Source organism: Cyclopterus lumpus, chromosome 17 (assembly GCF_009769545.1).
Source record: "Cyclopterus lumpus isolate fCycLum1 chromosome 17, fCycLum1.pri, whole genome shotgun sequence".
Classification (NCBI taxonomy): domain Eukaryota; kingdom Metazoa; phylum Chordata; class Actinopteri; order Perciformes; family Cyclopteridae; genus Cyclopterus; species Cyclopterus lumpus.
The window spans coordinates 15,891,279-15,907,035 of record NC_046982.1 but is presented as its reverse complement, the minus strand read 5'-3'; the positions used below and the strand labels follow the sequence as shown (position 1 = coordinate 15,907,035).

The 15,757-nt window shown below is 41.7% G+C and overlaps 1 protein-coding gene across 1 annotated transcript in view; it reads left to right on the top strand.

Annotated features, from left to right (window-relative positions):
* The window catches only part of LOC117746141 (cAMP-specific 3',5'-cyclic phosphodiesterase 4B-like), a 49,391-nt gene that overhangs the window by 19,683 nt on the left and 13,951 nt on the right, over positions 1–15,757 (top strand). Inside the window, exons 5-8 of the mRNA XM_034555018.1 lie at positions 4,403–4,597; positions 5,165–5,201; positions 6,042–6,112; positions 8,334–8,383. Of these exons, the coding sequence (XP_034410909.1) occupies positions 4,403–4,597; positions 5,165–5,201; positions 6,042–6,112; positions 8,334–8,383 (353 nt within the window). The remainder of the gene's footprint in view (positions 1–4,402; positions 4,598–5,164; positions 5,202–6,041; positions 6,113–8,333; positions 8,384–15,757) is intronic.

Below are 15,757 nucleotides of genomic sequence, written 5' to 3'. Positions count from 1 at the left end.
CAGGAGCTGGAAAACCTTTGCTCTGTATATTGCACGTCCATGTGGACTCTCCACGACTTTTAGTGTTATTTTCCAGCTGCTATTGATCAGCCAATAGCCTTGTTGATGTTGTTTTGGGGTTTGATTTGCATTAGTAATGCAGGGGAGGGAGTATCCAAAAGATTTCTTCCATTCAAGTTCATTATAATCTCAGCCATATTCTTTTTTTCATAGTATTTTAGGGAATAACTGAAAGCACGGGTATCGTGAATTTGACCTCCCAGGATAAATCTTTTCTTCAATATGCCTTTTTGGCATCTGATTGCAATACAATAACTCATTGTTATTGTAGGCCGTGGCTTTTAAACAGAAGGAAGCAGCCTTGCGTCAGACTTGGTTGTAACACAGCTGCATGAATGGAGGTCCATGGAGAGAACGGGGAGCTCAGGTCGGACCAGGCAGACTCATGCGCTGCTCGTGCTGGTCATTCCGGTGAGAAATGGTCACCACACAGCTCACCGAGATGCTGTCGCAAGCGGGTGGTAAACAAGCCTCTCCTTCGATACAGACGCTTCACCGTTGGGAACACCCGGTAAGCATTTGGTCGGTGTGTTGGTGTGAGAAAGATGTTGTTTCACTGTTGGTCTCTGTTTTTCAATTCTATTGATTTATTGCATTTTTAGAGAGCCACAGGTGCATGGTTATTGAGACGTATTTATTAACTCGCACATCCCCTTATTTAGCAGTTGTTTATTTCAAGCTGCCAAAAATGTCCCTGCTCCAGGCTGAGCTCGAGTTCAGGAGAGTCATTTATTTATTTTATTTATCAAAGAGATTAATTGGCATCTAAAACACTGGAAGCAGATGTTGCCGATGACATATGAAGAGTTTCTCAAGTCAAGTCCAGTCCAGTGTATTTATAGAGCCAAGAATGATGTTTATCTCAGAGGGATTTATATTTCATACAATATCCAACATGCTCAATCTTTAAAACCTTCAGACGACGACCACGAAAGACAAAGAAAAGGAAAGACAACATCTTTGAAAAACCTCAGGAAATACTGCAGAGGAGGAATCCTTTTCCAGGAGGAACAGATATACAATAGACGATGTAGAGTTTACTCAGGAGCAGCAGTAGTACATGAATCATAGATTGGAATTTTTACAAATGAAGACGAAATCTCATCCAGAATCTTGTGCTGCTTTCTGGGCACACGCCGTCACAGTTGTACTTTTCTTTAATGCGTTGAAACGTGTGAAAGATGATGACATTATTTCATCATAAAATGTTTCTATTGTTGATATTTTTTCCCTAAAAATATGAAGTGTGCTTTTTAACTAATAATAATAATATGACAATCTGCGGCTTTAACTGACACAGGAGGTGTGTGTGGAGCCACAGTCCTCTGTCGATTTATGGTGTGTGCAGTTGGGAGTTTTTAAACATTTACTGGTCTTGGTTAAGAAAGCCAGGCTGTTTATTTGTTGTCCCTTTTTTCTTCTGTCTGCACCGAGATGATAAAAAGAGGTTCTGGTTCTTCTCTTCCAAAGGTCACCCAGTCAGTCACACTATCAGTGAGGTTTGCTCTCCGCCTCTGGAGATTAACTTGACTGATGTGGATATACAATATATAAACACTGACGCGGTGTTAAATATGCACTGAATTATTATACACATTAACCACAACTTTATCTTATTTAGGTAATATTATAAGGATGGCAGTCCTGTCCGTAAATTAAGATTCATCACTGAAATCTTCCACCCTTAGCAAGAATCATTCTTGCATCTCTTTGAATATTTTTGGCGAACATGTTGGACTGTTTTATCTCTCGACAACATCGTGGAAACCTTGTCCCACACACCTCTACCCTACAGCCTGCGTTCTCTTGTGTTCCTGAAAATGCTCTTTCAATTCTTAATCGAAGAAACATCTACTTTTGTGATTTGACTTGATCATTTTCAAAGTTGAAAAGGTACATTTTTGTTGTCTGAAATTGTGATGATTGTGATCGGAAGTAGATGTGACCTGAAAGCCACAGGTTATGCAAATAGAGTAAATGTCAATATTACTTATTGATACTTATTATTACACCATCATATACACACCGAAGACAATTTCAAGTTTTCCATTTGTGCCTTTTAACTGTAAACTTAAGTGCATTCATAGGACATCATAGGTAGCCAATCGAAGGGCGATTGGCATGATGAACGCACTGACTAATCTGCAGCGGCTTAATATCGAGGGGAAGAGGACAGGCAGTCAAATAAATAGAGCAGCTGCGAGTGCTCCAGCCTAGATCTGCCCGTTAGCATCTGCCAAGCCTACGTTATTCCAGCACGTGGCCTGTTTCTGCACAGAAACCGTCTCTGTCAGCGAGTGTGTGTGTGTGTGTGTGTGTGTGTGTGTGTGTGTGTGTGTATGAGCGAGCAGCCACAGCATCACAGCTTTTTGTTGCCTGATGAGACCGGAGTGAAAGAGAGATCGAAATGCCACGGAGGTCTCCTCGGTGCAGGGTTGGGAACTTTGACTTCAGCGAGGAAGTGGTCAGTAGAGTCCACCTCTCGGCTCCCAGGTGACTTTGTTTGTCTTTTTTTATTCTTCTTTCTGGAAAATATCTTATTAAGCTAAACGTTTCATCTGGAATCTATCTTTGAGTGTTTTAAGCCTCTTTGTCTTTTGTTGCTCTCCAATTGTGTCGAGATGTTCGAGAATGATTGATGATGATGATCATTGGTAGATCGGTGAAAATGGAGCTTTACAGTAGATTGCCAAAATAAGACAAGTAAGTTTTATGATAATTCATTGGACCAGATCCTTGCTGTGAGTTTACATTATCTAGGATCAGGATCTGCATCACACACTGTGGTGTACTGTTTCGGGCACATGAAGAGACTACATCTCTGTGGATAAAGCATGTTGGTAACGTTGTGTGAAGTTGGAATTTGGATGACGCAAAGGGCAGCACAGATGACGTGTATCGCTCTGCCTGTGCGTAATCGGTGTTTGCACATTTCACATTAATTTGAGCTTCACTGGCAGAGGTGTGGGACCGAGCGCGTCTCAGTGGGATATGTGTGCTTGTTTAATCCCACATGTTGCATGAATGTGGGGCAAATGGTTGAGTGATCTTTGGGACAGTTGGTCCAGTAATAGGTTTTAGAGAAGTTGACGGAGTACTGAGCGTGTTTATGAAAGCAATAAAATGTGTGATTGTTGTTTTCTTTTCTTGCGGACACTTTTCTGCTGCAACTGAAATGAGGAATACAATGTTAACGTGTCATTCAGTGTCCAAGCCAAACTGGGGGATTCATGATTTGTGGCATCTGCTATACCCTCGAGGCGTTGCTACTTTGACCTTTCACTCTAAACTACATCCGACCTGATCATCTGGTTACACAATAGCTTGTCCTCTCCTCCTGCACCCACTCCATGGGGACAAACGGATCATATGCCCTCTGCATCTGTGGTGGTTTCTCTGTGGCATCAGCAGACATGCCGGGTAGATGGCCAGTAGATATTTGCATTATGTTTCCACAAAACATGTCCACCGACTGCTTGTTAGTTTTCTTGTGCTCTGTGGATTTTGTCATGTCTTGATAAGTTCACTGATAGGACTTCTATCTGTCTGTCTGATCCATTTGTCTTCGATAATTGCACATTTTTTCAATTGAACTGTGGATGTGTTTTTTTTTGCAAGGCTGGAACAAGCATTGCAAATTAGCTTAGGCCTGAAACTATTTGATTATATGTTGCATGTTTTCTATTTTTTTCTATTTTTTTATTCTGATTTGATTTATTTGTCAAGGACCATGTAGAAAAACATTCATCTCAATGAAAACTACTGTGCTTACTTACCATCTGTGCAGGTGGATACAAACACTACAACATACAGGGGATCCTTTGGATTTGGCTGAGTGTTTCTGTCACAATACAAATACACAATACAAATACACAAACACTAGAATATTTCCAACGTCACACCATAAGGAGCTCATCCTTCGTCTTTACTTGTTGCTCCTGAATGGGAGTGAATGAGTGGAGCTGTCGTGGATGGACAGTATTCCAGTGAGACACAAAGCAGAGCAGAGCCACCAGTTTACAATAATACAAGCCCTTCTCTCACTGACCAGTAAAGCATACTTATTTAATGAGCTCAATAGTTAGTTTTTTAGGCCGTGGATGGATGGGTGAGTAATCATTGTAGGCTTTATGCAACCATCTCTTTCCTGGATGGGATTTGTGAACATGTTGCGCAAGCCAGTACTTAGTACCAGCTTATAGAAAGTACTTAGTACATGATGATGATGATGATGATTTGATAGGCAATACAAATGATTAGATTGATGATTGATCAGACATATTCTTTTAGCTACTCTCCTCTTGATTGCTGATTGCTGTGGTTTATCTCTGTCTTCTTTTAGCTTTGAAGGAGAAAATGGTCCATCGTTGTGCTGCAGCCCTTCAGACCTGCAGGCATCCCCAGGTTCAGGTCTGGTTCTCCATCCCAACCTGGCGGGCCACAGTCAGCGTCGGGAGTCCTTCCTGTACCGCTCTGACAGCGACTACGAGCTATCGCCAAAGTCCCTGTCTCGAAACTCTTCCATTGTTGGAGAACTGTAAGTTGATATCGGGCTAGGCAATATGGCTGAAATCTTCTCTCTCGATGTAGGTCATCTCTATAACCGCGTATATCACGATATAGCAGGTTTTCTGGCTATATAAAACACCTATTTTTGTACAAACCTGTGTCAATTAAATACATGAAAATCTAAAGTATTGGGTATTTTCTCATTTAATCAAGAACTGTAGTGAAATTATAGAGACAAATTACTAATTATTGGCCTAGCCTAACTGACAGTAAATGTAATATGAGTCAAAAATGGCTGATGAATATATTTGAATATATATAAGACAGGTGGCAGACATTAAGAACCATAATTAGGGCTCTTCTTGTTTTTTTTTCTCCCAAGTTTTGTAAGGATTAGTATAAGCGTCATCCCAATGATGTGCATTTTCGCTGCTGTTTTTCTGACATCACAATAGAAACTATATATAAATATTTAGACCGTTTAATATAATTTTGATGACATATATCCTGATATTGCCCAGTTAAAATAATAATTACAAAAGACTCTCAACAGTGTGATTGTTCAGCCTTTAATCGTGTTCATATCCCATTTTAGGCATGGAGAGGACTTGATTGTGACTCCATTTGCTCAGGTAAGAGCTGATGATGAATACATCTGCTCCAGATAGCATCAGTCATTAATGATGTTTTAGCATTGTTTGGTAAACTCATTTTTCCCCAAGAGCTTTTATGATGTGAAGCACCTAATTAATCCATAAAGTAACACACTCACTTCGACGTGATTAACCTCTCTCCCCCCTGGTGGCCTTAAATAGCATGGCAGGGACATTTAGACTGAAACAACTTGAACAGCAGTTGAATCGGTCCTGTTACATTCTGCTCTCCGGTGGTTGCAATACGCTCCAAACATCCATAATGTTATGTGATGATTGAAACTCTTGGAAATAGTACATGCTCTGTGCTGCTGATCATAAGGTGCACTATTTCAGATTGCAGTCTAATGAATGCAGTAGTTGTTTTTATAACATATTTAAGAGAGAATCCAGGTTTATGAACATGCTGACTTTAACCTATTGCACATCAGTAATGCCTACAGGTTAAAGAAGTGATTTGGATGGAAGTGACAAGCACCAGTGAGCATTGAGCGACAGCTGCAATGACTGCACACCAGTCACTGCTTAAATTACCCAGATAAAACAATAAGTCAGTCAGTCTGCATAATCAGCTGCCATTTTATGCAAAAGAAAAATAACAAATAATGTTTTTGGAGTAGCCATCACATCACAATACTATAAATGTTATATAAGTGAAATAAGTGTATTCTCTTTATCCTCCTTGGAGTGTCAAATTGTAGTCTAATATTTCTATACACGTTTTCTACTTTTTAATGTTGACGTTTCACATACTTCAACCCAGCCTTTGCCACTTGTGTGCTTCTTCTCATTCCTTTTTTCTTTTCTTTTTTCTTTTAGGTTCTGGCAAGCCTTCGGACTGTCAGGAACAATTTCACCACCTTGACGAATGTACAGTGTGCATCCAATAAGTAAATCATCTCGTAATTTTATTCTAGTATCTGTTTGTGTGTGTGTGATAGTGACTACATGCTTTTTTTAAAGGAAATATTCATGCATATTATTTGCTTTTTAGAAAAATGTGTAAATGTTATAATTCAAGATGCCAACATGCCTCACTTGGGGGCGCCAATGCATCAACAATAAGTATAATGCTTTGTCTCATGAAGGAAGCACTAAAGTTAAACCCCGTGCAGATTCACACGTGGAGATAGATTTGTGCTGTGGATGCAAAAGCTGGTTTGAAGCAGCATCGAGTGACATTTTATTTATTGCTGGAAGAGGAGTTAACCTCATTTCATATGCGCATGAAGGTTGCAGTTGCATCAGGTTTGCCAGAGGTCCATGCGACCTCACGGAGAGGTCACTCTGCAAACTCAGAGAGAGGTCACTCTTCAAACTCACAGAGATGTCACTCTGCAAACACACAGAGATGTTACTATGCAAATACACAGAGAGGTCACTATGCAACCTCAGAGAGAGCTCACTATGCAACCTCAGAGAGGTCACTATGCAACCTCAGAGAGAGCTCACTATGCAACCTCAGAGAGGTCACTATGCAACCTCAGAGAGAGGTCACTATGCAACCTCAGAGAGGTCACTATGCAACCTCAGAGAGAGGTCACTATGCAACCTCAGAGAGGTCACTATGCAACCTCAGAGAGAGGTCACTATGCAACCTCAGAGAGAGGTCACTATGCAACCTCAGAGAGGTCACTATGCAACCTCAGAGAGGTCACTATGCAACCTCAGAGAGAGGTCACTATGCAACCTCAGAGAGGTCACTATGCAACCTCAGAGAGAGGTCACTATGCAACCTCAGAGAGAGGTCACTATGCAACCTCAGAGAGAGGTCACTATGCAAACTCAGAGAGAGGTCACTATGCAACCTCACAGAGAGGTCACTATGCAACCTCAGAGAGAGGTTTCTCTGCAACCTCAGAGAGAGGTCACTATGCAACCTCAGAGAGAGGTCACTATGCAACCTCACAGAGAGGTCACTATGCAAACTCAGAGAGAGGTCACTATGCAACCTCACAGAGAGGTCACTATGCAACCCCAGAGAGAGGTTTCTCTGCAACCTCAGAGAGAGGTCACTATGCAACCTCAGAGAGGTCACTATGCAACCTCACAGAGAGGTCACTATGCAACCTCAGAGAGAGGTTTCTCTGCAACCTCAGAGAGAGGTCACTATGCAACCTCAGAGAGGTCACTATGCAACCTCAGAGAGGTCACTATGCAACATCACAGATAGGTCTCTATGCAACCTCAGAGAGGTTTCTATGCAACCTCAGAGAGGTTTCTCTGCAGCCTCAGAGAGAGGTCACTATGCAGCCTCAGAGAGAGGTCACTATGCAACCTCAAAGAGAGGTTTCTCTGCAACCTCAGAGAGAGGTCACTATGCAACCTCAGAGAGAGGTCACTATGCAACCTCAGAGAGAGGTCACTATGCAACCTCACATATAGGTCTCTATGCAACCTCAGAGAGAGGTCACTCTGCAAACTCAGAGAGAGGTCACTCTTCAAACTCACAGAGATGTCACTATGCAAACACACAGAGAGGTCACTATGCAACCTCAGAGAGGTCACTATGCAACCTCACAGAGAGGTCACTATGCAACCTCACAGATAGGTCTCTATGCAACCTCAGAGAGGTTTCTCTGCAGCCTCAGAGAGAGGTCACTATGCAACCTCAGAGAGAGGTTTCTCTGCAACCTCAGAGAGAGGTCACTATGCAACCTCAGAGAGAGGTCACTATGCAACCTCACATATAGGTCTCTATGCAACCTCAGAGAGAGGTTTCTCTGCAACCTCAGAGAGAGGTCACTATGCAACCTCACAGAGAGGTCTCTATGCAACCTCAGAGAGAGGTTTCTCTGCAACCTCAGAGAGAGGTCACTATGCAACCTCACAGAGAGGTCACTATGCAACCCCAGAGAGAGGTTTCTCTGCAACCTCACAGAGAGGTCACTATGAGCCAAAGCTGTATCAAACACAACAATGTCACGTGGAAGAAAACCTGACCTGCGTCCACTTCAGTGAACTGAGGGAGCATCTGTTTTGTGTTTGTGCTGTTACAACAATGACTGCTGCTTTAACCAAATCACACAATGAAGACAATAATGCAACCCTTGGTCAAACATCAGGGCACCTGATTTGAACAGTTTCTGGCTTGTTTCTTTCTGGTTGCAGGAGGTCTCCTGCTGCGAATCAGCCTTCTCTTACCAAAGTCTGTCTGTCAGGTGAGTCCTATCATAAGCCTTGCATGAGCAATGCATTGCATTGTTTTTATTGTGGTAGTTGTATATTGTATATATTTTAAGAAATCAAAATTTGAGTTTGGCTGTTTGAGGATTTGAAAGCTACAAAAGACTGAAAGATAGTCCACTCATGTGCATCCTCATAAGTGCAGTTTCATGCATTAAAGCTGGAGATAAAAATGTTGCTTGACATAAAGCATAAAGCAAATTACTACAGACTAAATAGATTGTGATAGAATGTGCTTTTGCAAACACGGCACACATTTACACTTCATATTTAGTCCTCTGCATGCAAATGTTGACTCGGTGGAGATTCATTTGGGGAGAGCCGTCATTGCTTATGAATATTTTCATGTAAACAGTAATAGACATTTACACCGCCAGCACAAACTGTGTCATCTTTGAGCGTGTTCACACACAAATACAAGGTGTAATCTTTTGAGTTAATGATAAAAGAAACTGTGACTTGACAAAACTTCCCATGCACCGACTGTGTGGCCGGGCAGAAGGAACGAAAGGGTGAGAACCATATAAGGAGTTGTAATGCCTGTGATTTAGATGAGGTAGAAGTGAATGAGAGACAGGACGGTTGAAAGAAAAGGAGGGAGGTGGATATATATATATATTGGTTTCTGCTGCACTTGTTCTTCAAGCCTGATTGACGTCAGCGCGGCCTGCACACGGATGCTCTCCACTTCCTATTAACCCAGATGGGCTGATAGGAGTGTCCTGCAGCAGGAAAAAATACAAGACAACTCTTGTCTTATTGTCCTTCCCCCTCCACACGTCTCACAAACCCTGACCTTTGAAGAGTAATCTCTGACGTGGGAAAGCATCTCGTTATTGGCATAAGGAGATGAAAATGAAAACAAGTATGATTAACCCAACTTTAAATTGGTTTGAAACCTCTTACAGACTGTACTCTTGTGTTTCTAATTGAGCGCCCTAAGCAGACAAAGCACATTCAGCACACCTGCTACTCCAGTGAATAATAGTAATTGTTCAGGAGGAGTCTACAACAATTAACAATATCACAAGGAAATATGCCCTCATATCCTCTCTTGTGCTGCTTTCTGTTTAGTTTTCGTCAACTCTCCAGCCGGAAAGGAAGAACAGATTTTTCCTGTTTTGCGTCTTTGTTAAGTGAGGGAAAGATCTAATACCTGCATTTTTCTGGGCATGAGCTCAGTGTAGATGGCAGATTAAGAGGTCTATGAAATGTTGATTATCTCCTATAAAGGGATTTGAGTTGGACACAGTTTAATAGAGTGAAAAACATTAGAAATTAGGAGACTTGTTTGTTGTGTGCCATCCTGCAGGAAGATGGTGAGCTGAGACACAGACGTCGCTCTAGTGACGAGAGTAAGAGATATGCCAGATTGTTGCAGGGAGTGAGATGGGAAAGAAAACACAGCAAAGGTCAGAGAGAGACGTCACAGTTTCTGAAACTTTTAATCAGATGCAATATTACTGAAGCAGAAAAAAAGGTCAGATTGGATGGAATAAACAAAAAGAGCCTGACTGTGACCACAGCCACTGGGTGAAAGTGCACAAGAAAGAGAGAGTGTGTGTGTCTGCAGGTGGTTTACACTGTGAATCATTTTACTCCAGTAACGTGATGGGAGTGTAGTTCTTATCATGTGAGTTTGCAGTTTAATTTGTCCCATCACGTGCAGTCCAGTGAGCCCGGCTGCCAACAAAGGGCTCTCTCTTCTCTGACTGATTCAGATAATAGGCTTCGCTCTGTGTTATACCGGATAAATAGTACTTTTGAGGAAAATGCTTGGACCGGTGATTAATCTGTAATGTTTATTATCACTGGCATTGGATGAACATTGTCACAGATGGTCGGGACTCCAGAGTCCATAATTATTCATTGACCAAGATGGGGATGTGAATTCTCATCATATTCTTGGGGGAACGTTCCCTTTGAATGGCCTTCAGAAATGTATGTTTATGGCAATGCTGCTTAAAGTTCTGCCTGTTGGTCCAATTAGTTAACCCATAAATGACCCACTATATATATATATATATATATATATATATATATATATATATATATATATATATATATTTTTTTTTTTTTTTTTTTAGTTGAATTACATTTGATTTAGTAATCCTAGAGATTTTAGTTGTTTTCAATCATATTGAATGAATTAAGGTAGCTTAAACGCACCATTTTGCATCCTTTTACAGTATCCTTCAGTATAACATTGTATTGTATTGCAATGTGTTTCCAGGACTCAGGTGGTCTGCACTCAGTGACACAAGTTACAGTAATGCAGAAATGGCTGAGCGTAACGTTATTTATTAACTTATAGTAACGTCACGATTCATAATTCATCTGGAAAGTAAACCGTTGTTTTGGAGGTACACAATTAAAATGCTCATCGATTAAAACATGTGCTTATTAAAAAAGCATCTAAATGGAGCGTGTTCATATGGGATCCCCTATGGAGGTCCAGGTACGCGCTAATGCTTGCGTCATTTTTTGCTTGTATCACTCTGCTGAGTCCACATCTGGGCAGCACCCCAGAACATTTCTGATGATCACCCTTATTGATCTCTTGTCACATTTGTCACATCTGTTCGTGGGTTGTAGGCCAGCTGCTCAGAAAGAAAGTTACTGCAGGTTAATTCAGTATTCACCTGCTTTCAAACATGCACATACTCTGCCTTGAAACTGAACCAACACCGGACTTTGTGTGTACACTTTCCAGGGTGTGGCGCCTCACATACTACCATTACTCATCATCCATCCTTTGTCTCTTTGTGTAAACATGTCCTGAAGCAATTAAGACTTACCTGGAACAGGAAGAATAACATGTGGCAATCATCGGTAATTTGTGTTATGATTCAAGATTGTGTATTTGCCATTTGTGCCTGGACCAACAGTCCAGACACATTGGACCTCTTATGCCGGGCTCTCCGAGTCAACGTTTCAGAAGTAACATTATAAGAAAGAAAAGAAAAATACAAAATATAAAAGAGAACACTATACAGGAGTGGTGGTGTATACAGAGGGAGTGGTACTATGTACAAGGACAAGAGAGGTGCTAATATGTACAGTTTGGGGTACAGTTTTGAATTAGATGGTTTTAAATTATATAGTTTTAAGTAATAGAAATGGCACATATTGCACATAAGTTTAGTGCCACTGGGTTATCGAACATTTCAGTGGTTTTGTGTTGCCATCAGTCTGACTGTGGTTGGGAAGAAGCTGTTGAAGAAGCGTGTTCTATGGGTGATGATGCTGTTCTCTGCTCTTTTCCGACAGCGCTGCACATATATAGAGTCCATGGAAGGAAGTGATGCCCAATAAAAATAAGAACTCACTTTTGAATCAGGGCAAGAGATTTTGTCTGTAGTTGTATATGTTCAGGTCTGTGTGGGCATGCCTACAGGTGCATGACATATCTTCTATTTGGTACCATTGTTGTATGGTTCTGATGAAATAGTTCTGGTTAATCCTAATAGAGTGTTTTGAATTATTTCCTGTGAAGGCCCATATTGTTTGTGCTTGAGAGAGTTTTTTAGATATCATTACTGAAGATGAAGTGCACTCTTTCACATTTAGAATAATTTACAAACAGATTTGGGTAGACACACAGACAGCTGACCACAAGCTGACCTGACAAGTCAAATTTGACCTGTCATTTTCAGTGTGGGCAGTCCGCTCCACTCCCCTCTGCAGTAGTCACTCTGCTGTGCAGCAGGAATCCATGTCGGGTTTTCCAGGCTCACAGCCAGACCAGAGGGTCTGAAGCGCTGGAAGCGTACAGCCTGGTTAAGTATTTGAATTATGTCATTGACGTCAGCATAGTCATAAACCTTGCTGCGGCCCAGCCCTCGAGCTGGCCCGTGCCAACACAGCTCCAAGGTGTATTGTGAAGAAGCTGTTAAACAGGCCCCGATGAGCCGTGGTGTACCTGTTGACGCCTTTTGTTTTGACGGGTGAGGAGATTATACTCCAGTTGTAAACTATGAGGAGACATAATGAGGAGAGATGCTTGTGGTTTGGGGGCTGGACCTACTGTAAATGTACACCCCAGGTTCCTTTAAACATCATACCCCTCTCCTTAGTATTAGTATTACAGTAAATCCAATGTCACTTATTTTGTCTACGTATGTAAACAACACACCTTGCATCCAACTTGTTTTTAAGAATATATGTACACAAATAGCCCCGTGCATTGATATGATGAAGATAAATAAATCAATTATACATTTTGTATACATATAAGTTTAAATAAGGAAGCTTTAATTGTGTCACATTTCTTTTTGTACACAATACAAATTTAAAAGGCAAGTAGGGAAGTCACTGATAAAATTCAAGAGTAATTTCCCAGCAGGTCTGTACGTAGTTGACTGTTCACCTGTATTACACAACTCCTTTGTGTTGCTATCTGATTGGACAAATATTTGACAGAATGAAGGTGCTTTTCTTTCTCTCTCTCTCTCATCCCCCTCAACTTCTGATTAAGCTGACGCACATTGGGGATGATGCAAAGGTGATTCACTGTCGGCTCCCTCTCTGTCTCAGCTTCATGTAAGGTGCGAAGTCAAACACAAACTGCACATGTCTGTTTCAAAGTGTGTTTTGTCTTTCACAATGTGGTCCGTTCAAGATGAGGAATGTGTGTTTGCGTACATGCAGTTGGCTCGGAGCGGTTTATCAGGGATGACTCAAGTGCTTCTCGTTGACCCTCCGTTGTCACTAGCCTCATTATTTCCTGACAAGTCAAATTAGTATGAATAAACAAGACTGAGCCATATTAGTCACCGTGTTAAAGTCACCATAAAAACACAAAAATACGACTTTATGTAAATCCTGTAAAGCTGCTTACACACACATGCTTGCTGTTTCCTCCGGTGGAAAGTAACTATTTGCAGATATTTAAGTACTTACGAACAGTTATGAAAGTTTATTTCTTTCTTTATATTTCTGCTCTACTTCGTTTCAGTAACTTCATTGTTACATGTATTTGCCAGCTACAGTAACGAGTTACTCTGCAGGTTAAGATTTTACATCCGAAACATGAAATGATATACCTTGTTTTAATATTATCATGGATTGAAGTACCCAACAGCTTATACAATCTCTTTGACCAGCAACAACATTATAATGTCCCTTTTATGTTATTACCTCAATAAAAATAATAATGATTACAACATTTGAAGTATTTAACACCCTTCTGCACAGTTCGTGCATCCATTTTTAATACTCAGATACATTTTTCTGATGATACTTTAAATTTTAATAAATTACTTTTTCATTTAGTTATGACTCCTTTTACTTATCAGTAGGTGGTGTAATAGATGAGGCAGTTCAGAGCTGCACACCAAACCTCTGCCAGACAGCAAAGGAAGCCGGTTTTGCGGGGTTAGGTTGAGAGCACAGAGAGGGGCAGTGTGAGGTGGATGGGAGCGGAAGGTGTTTCAGGCGGGAATGGAGGAGGTGTGGGGGGGTGGGGGGTTTGAGCGCAGCCCTGCTCGTTGGTGCAGTTGATGGCTCTCACAGAGGCCGGTTTGTGACCCTATAGGGGAGAGGAGTTGGAGGGGAAAGGGGGAGCGAGGGGAGGCAGACGGGTTCTGTCTGCACACTGAGCTCTGTTGTCCTCTCAGCAGCCTCCAGCATATGGCCAAAGCATTAGGACTCATCGAAGAAAAAAAATAGACTTGCACTGAAAAAACAGGCTGGAAAAGTACCTCGCACTCTGTCTGGGAGCAGGTTTTTCAGACTGAATGTGCGTCACGCCACCTTTTGACTGGTGACATTGTGAAATGTCTGTCAGCCCATTTAGCACTGTATTTATGAGGCAATGATGGATTCAGAAGTCCCATCTACTCCTCCTGTGTGTGTGTGTGTGTGTGTGTGTGTGTGTGTGTGTGTGTGTGTGTGTGTGTGTGTGTGCACGTAACTTTGTTTTGATTACAACTCCAACCGGATTGTAAGATGTCATGTTAAAGAAGCATCCAGCTTTTGTCGTTTTTAGGAAACACAACAGAGGAACACGTGAAGATCTGTTTCAGTGTTCTTGCTGTGGGCGAGTGGACACCTTCCGTCGCCAACTAAAAACACATCTTTTTCGACTCTACCTTGATTAGGGAAGGTAGCGCCGTAGTAGCACTTAAATGTCTCTTACTGATAGCACTTTGTAGTTTAACTTTATTGAAGAAATTGTACTTTCTCGATTCTTGTTGTTCTGAGTTTGCACTCATGGTTGAATGCACTTATTGTGAGTCGCTTTGGATAAAAGTGTCAGCTAAATGACATGTAATGTAATGTAATGTAATGTAATGAGTGTCATGAAGTCAAAACCAGTAAATCTTTGTTCCTCAGTCTACATCTGAGGGTTTTTACTGCCATCAGATTCTTGAGTGTGTGTGTGATCGGCCGCCAGTTTCTAAATGTACCGGTCATACAGGCGGTGTGGATGAGCCAAGCCTTTGATGATTCATAACGTCCTTGTTAAAATGTCTAATGTCTAAAATGCTCTCATTGGAGGAAACGGGGGTAGGATGTGGTCGCACTCTCTTGGCAGCATCACCTGCCCCTATGGCTCAAGACGGCCGCACGTTGGTGTATACCCCATTTCAACAGCTCACCACCTTGTGCATGAGCTGCTTTCATGCTGTGCTTTCTGACTTTTACATGGCTCTAATTCCAGTGGTTCCTGTGAATAGTTTGAACCACGAAGCTTGGCGTCCAGCATTATATTGTAGCCAGGGCTTCTTAGAATTCTCCAACCTGGAGCTCAAGTAAAGGAAAATTGGTTGGACCTGAGGAATGAGGCTAGTGCTAGCAGTCGCGCTCCTGTAACCCGAGGAACCGGTGGCATGACTTCTAATAGCCACAGTTGAGTTCAAACGGCCACTGCCATCATGTTTTTCTGATATCGTTCTGTGGTGGGAGATTTCCTCAACTGCACATATTTTGTCTAAGATTTCATTGAAGTTCTTTGTGAAACACCGCTGGTTCAGAGTCTGTGCGCCATCACTGTGCTTTGAAGTGCTTTGATCCACTATACTGACGTAAATTGGAGAGCAGCACGCTGGCTGTCCTGTTGTGCTAAGCATATGGGGTAAATCTCTTCCATGTGTGAAGCCCTATGAAGTAGAGATCAGTCTTTTCCATCAAGAAAGGAAGGTGGGGAGATCCAGATGTGCTCTGCGTTTACTCCCTCTGGGCCAAAATTTGTCGAATCAACATTCTCCCTGGCATATCAGGGAATGATCCTTCTTAATTTGTTCCCTTGTGTTTCATCATCTCAATGCTTTTCTCATAAACGCCTTCATTCCTTCTGAAGTTTGCCGACCACATGTGAGGCATAGCTGCTAACGACGGAGCGCTTT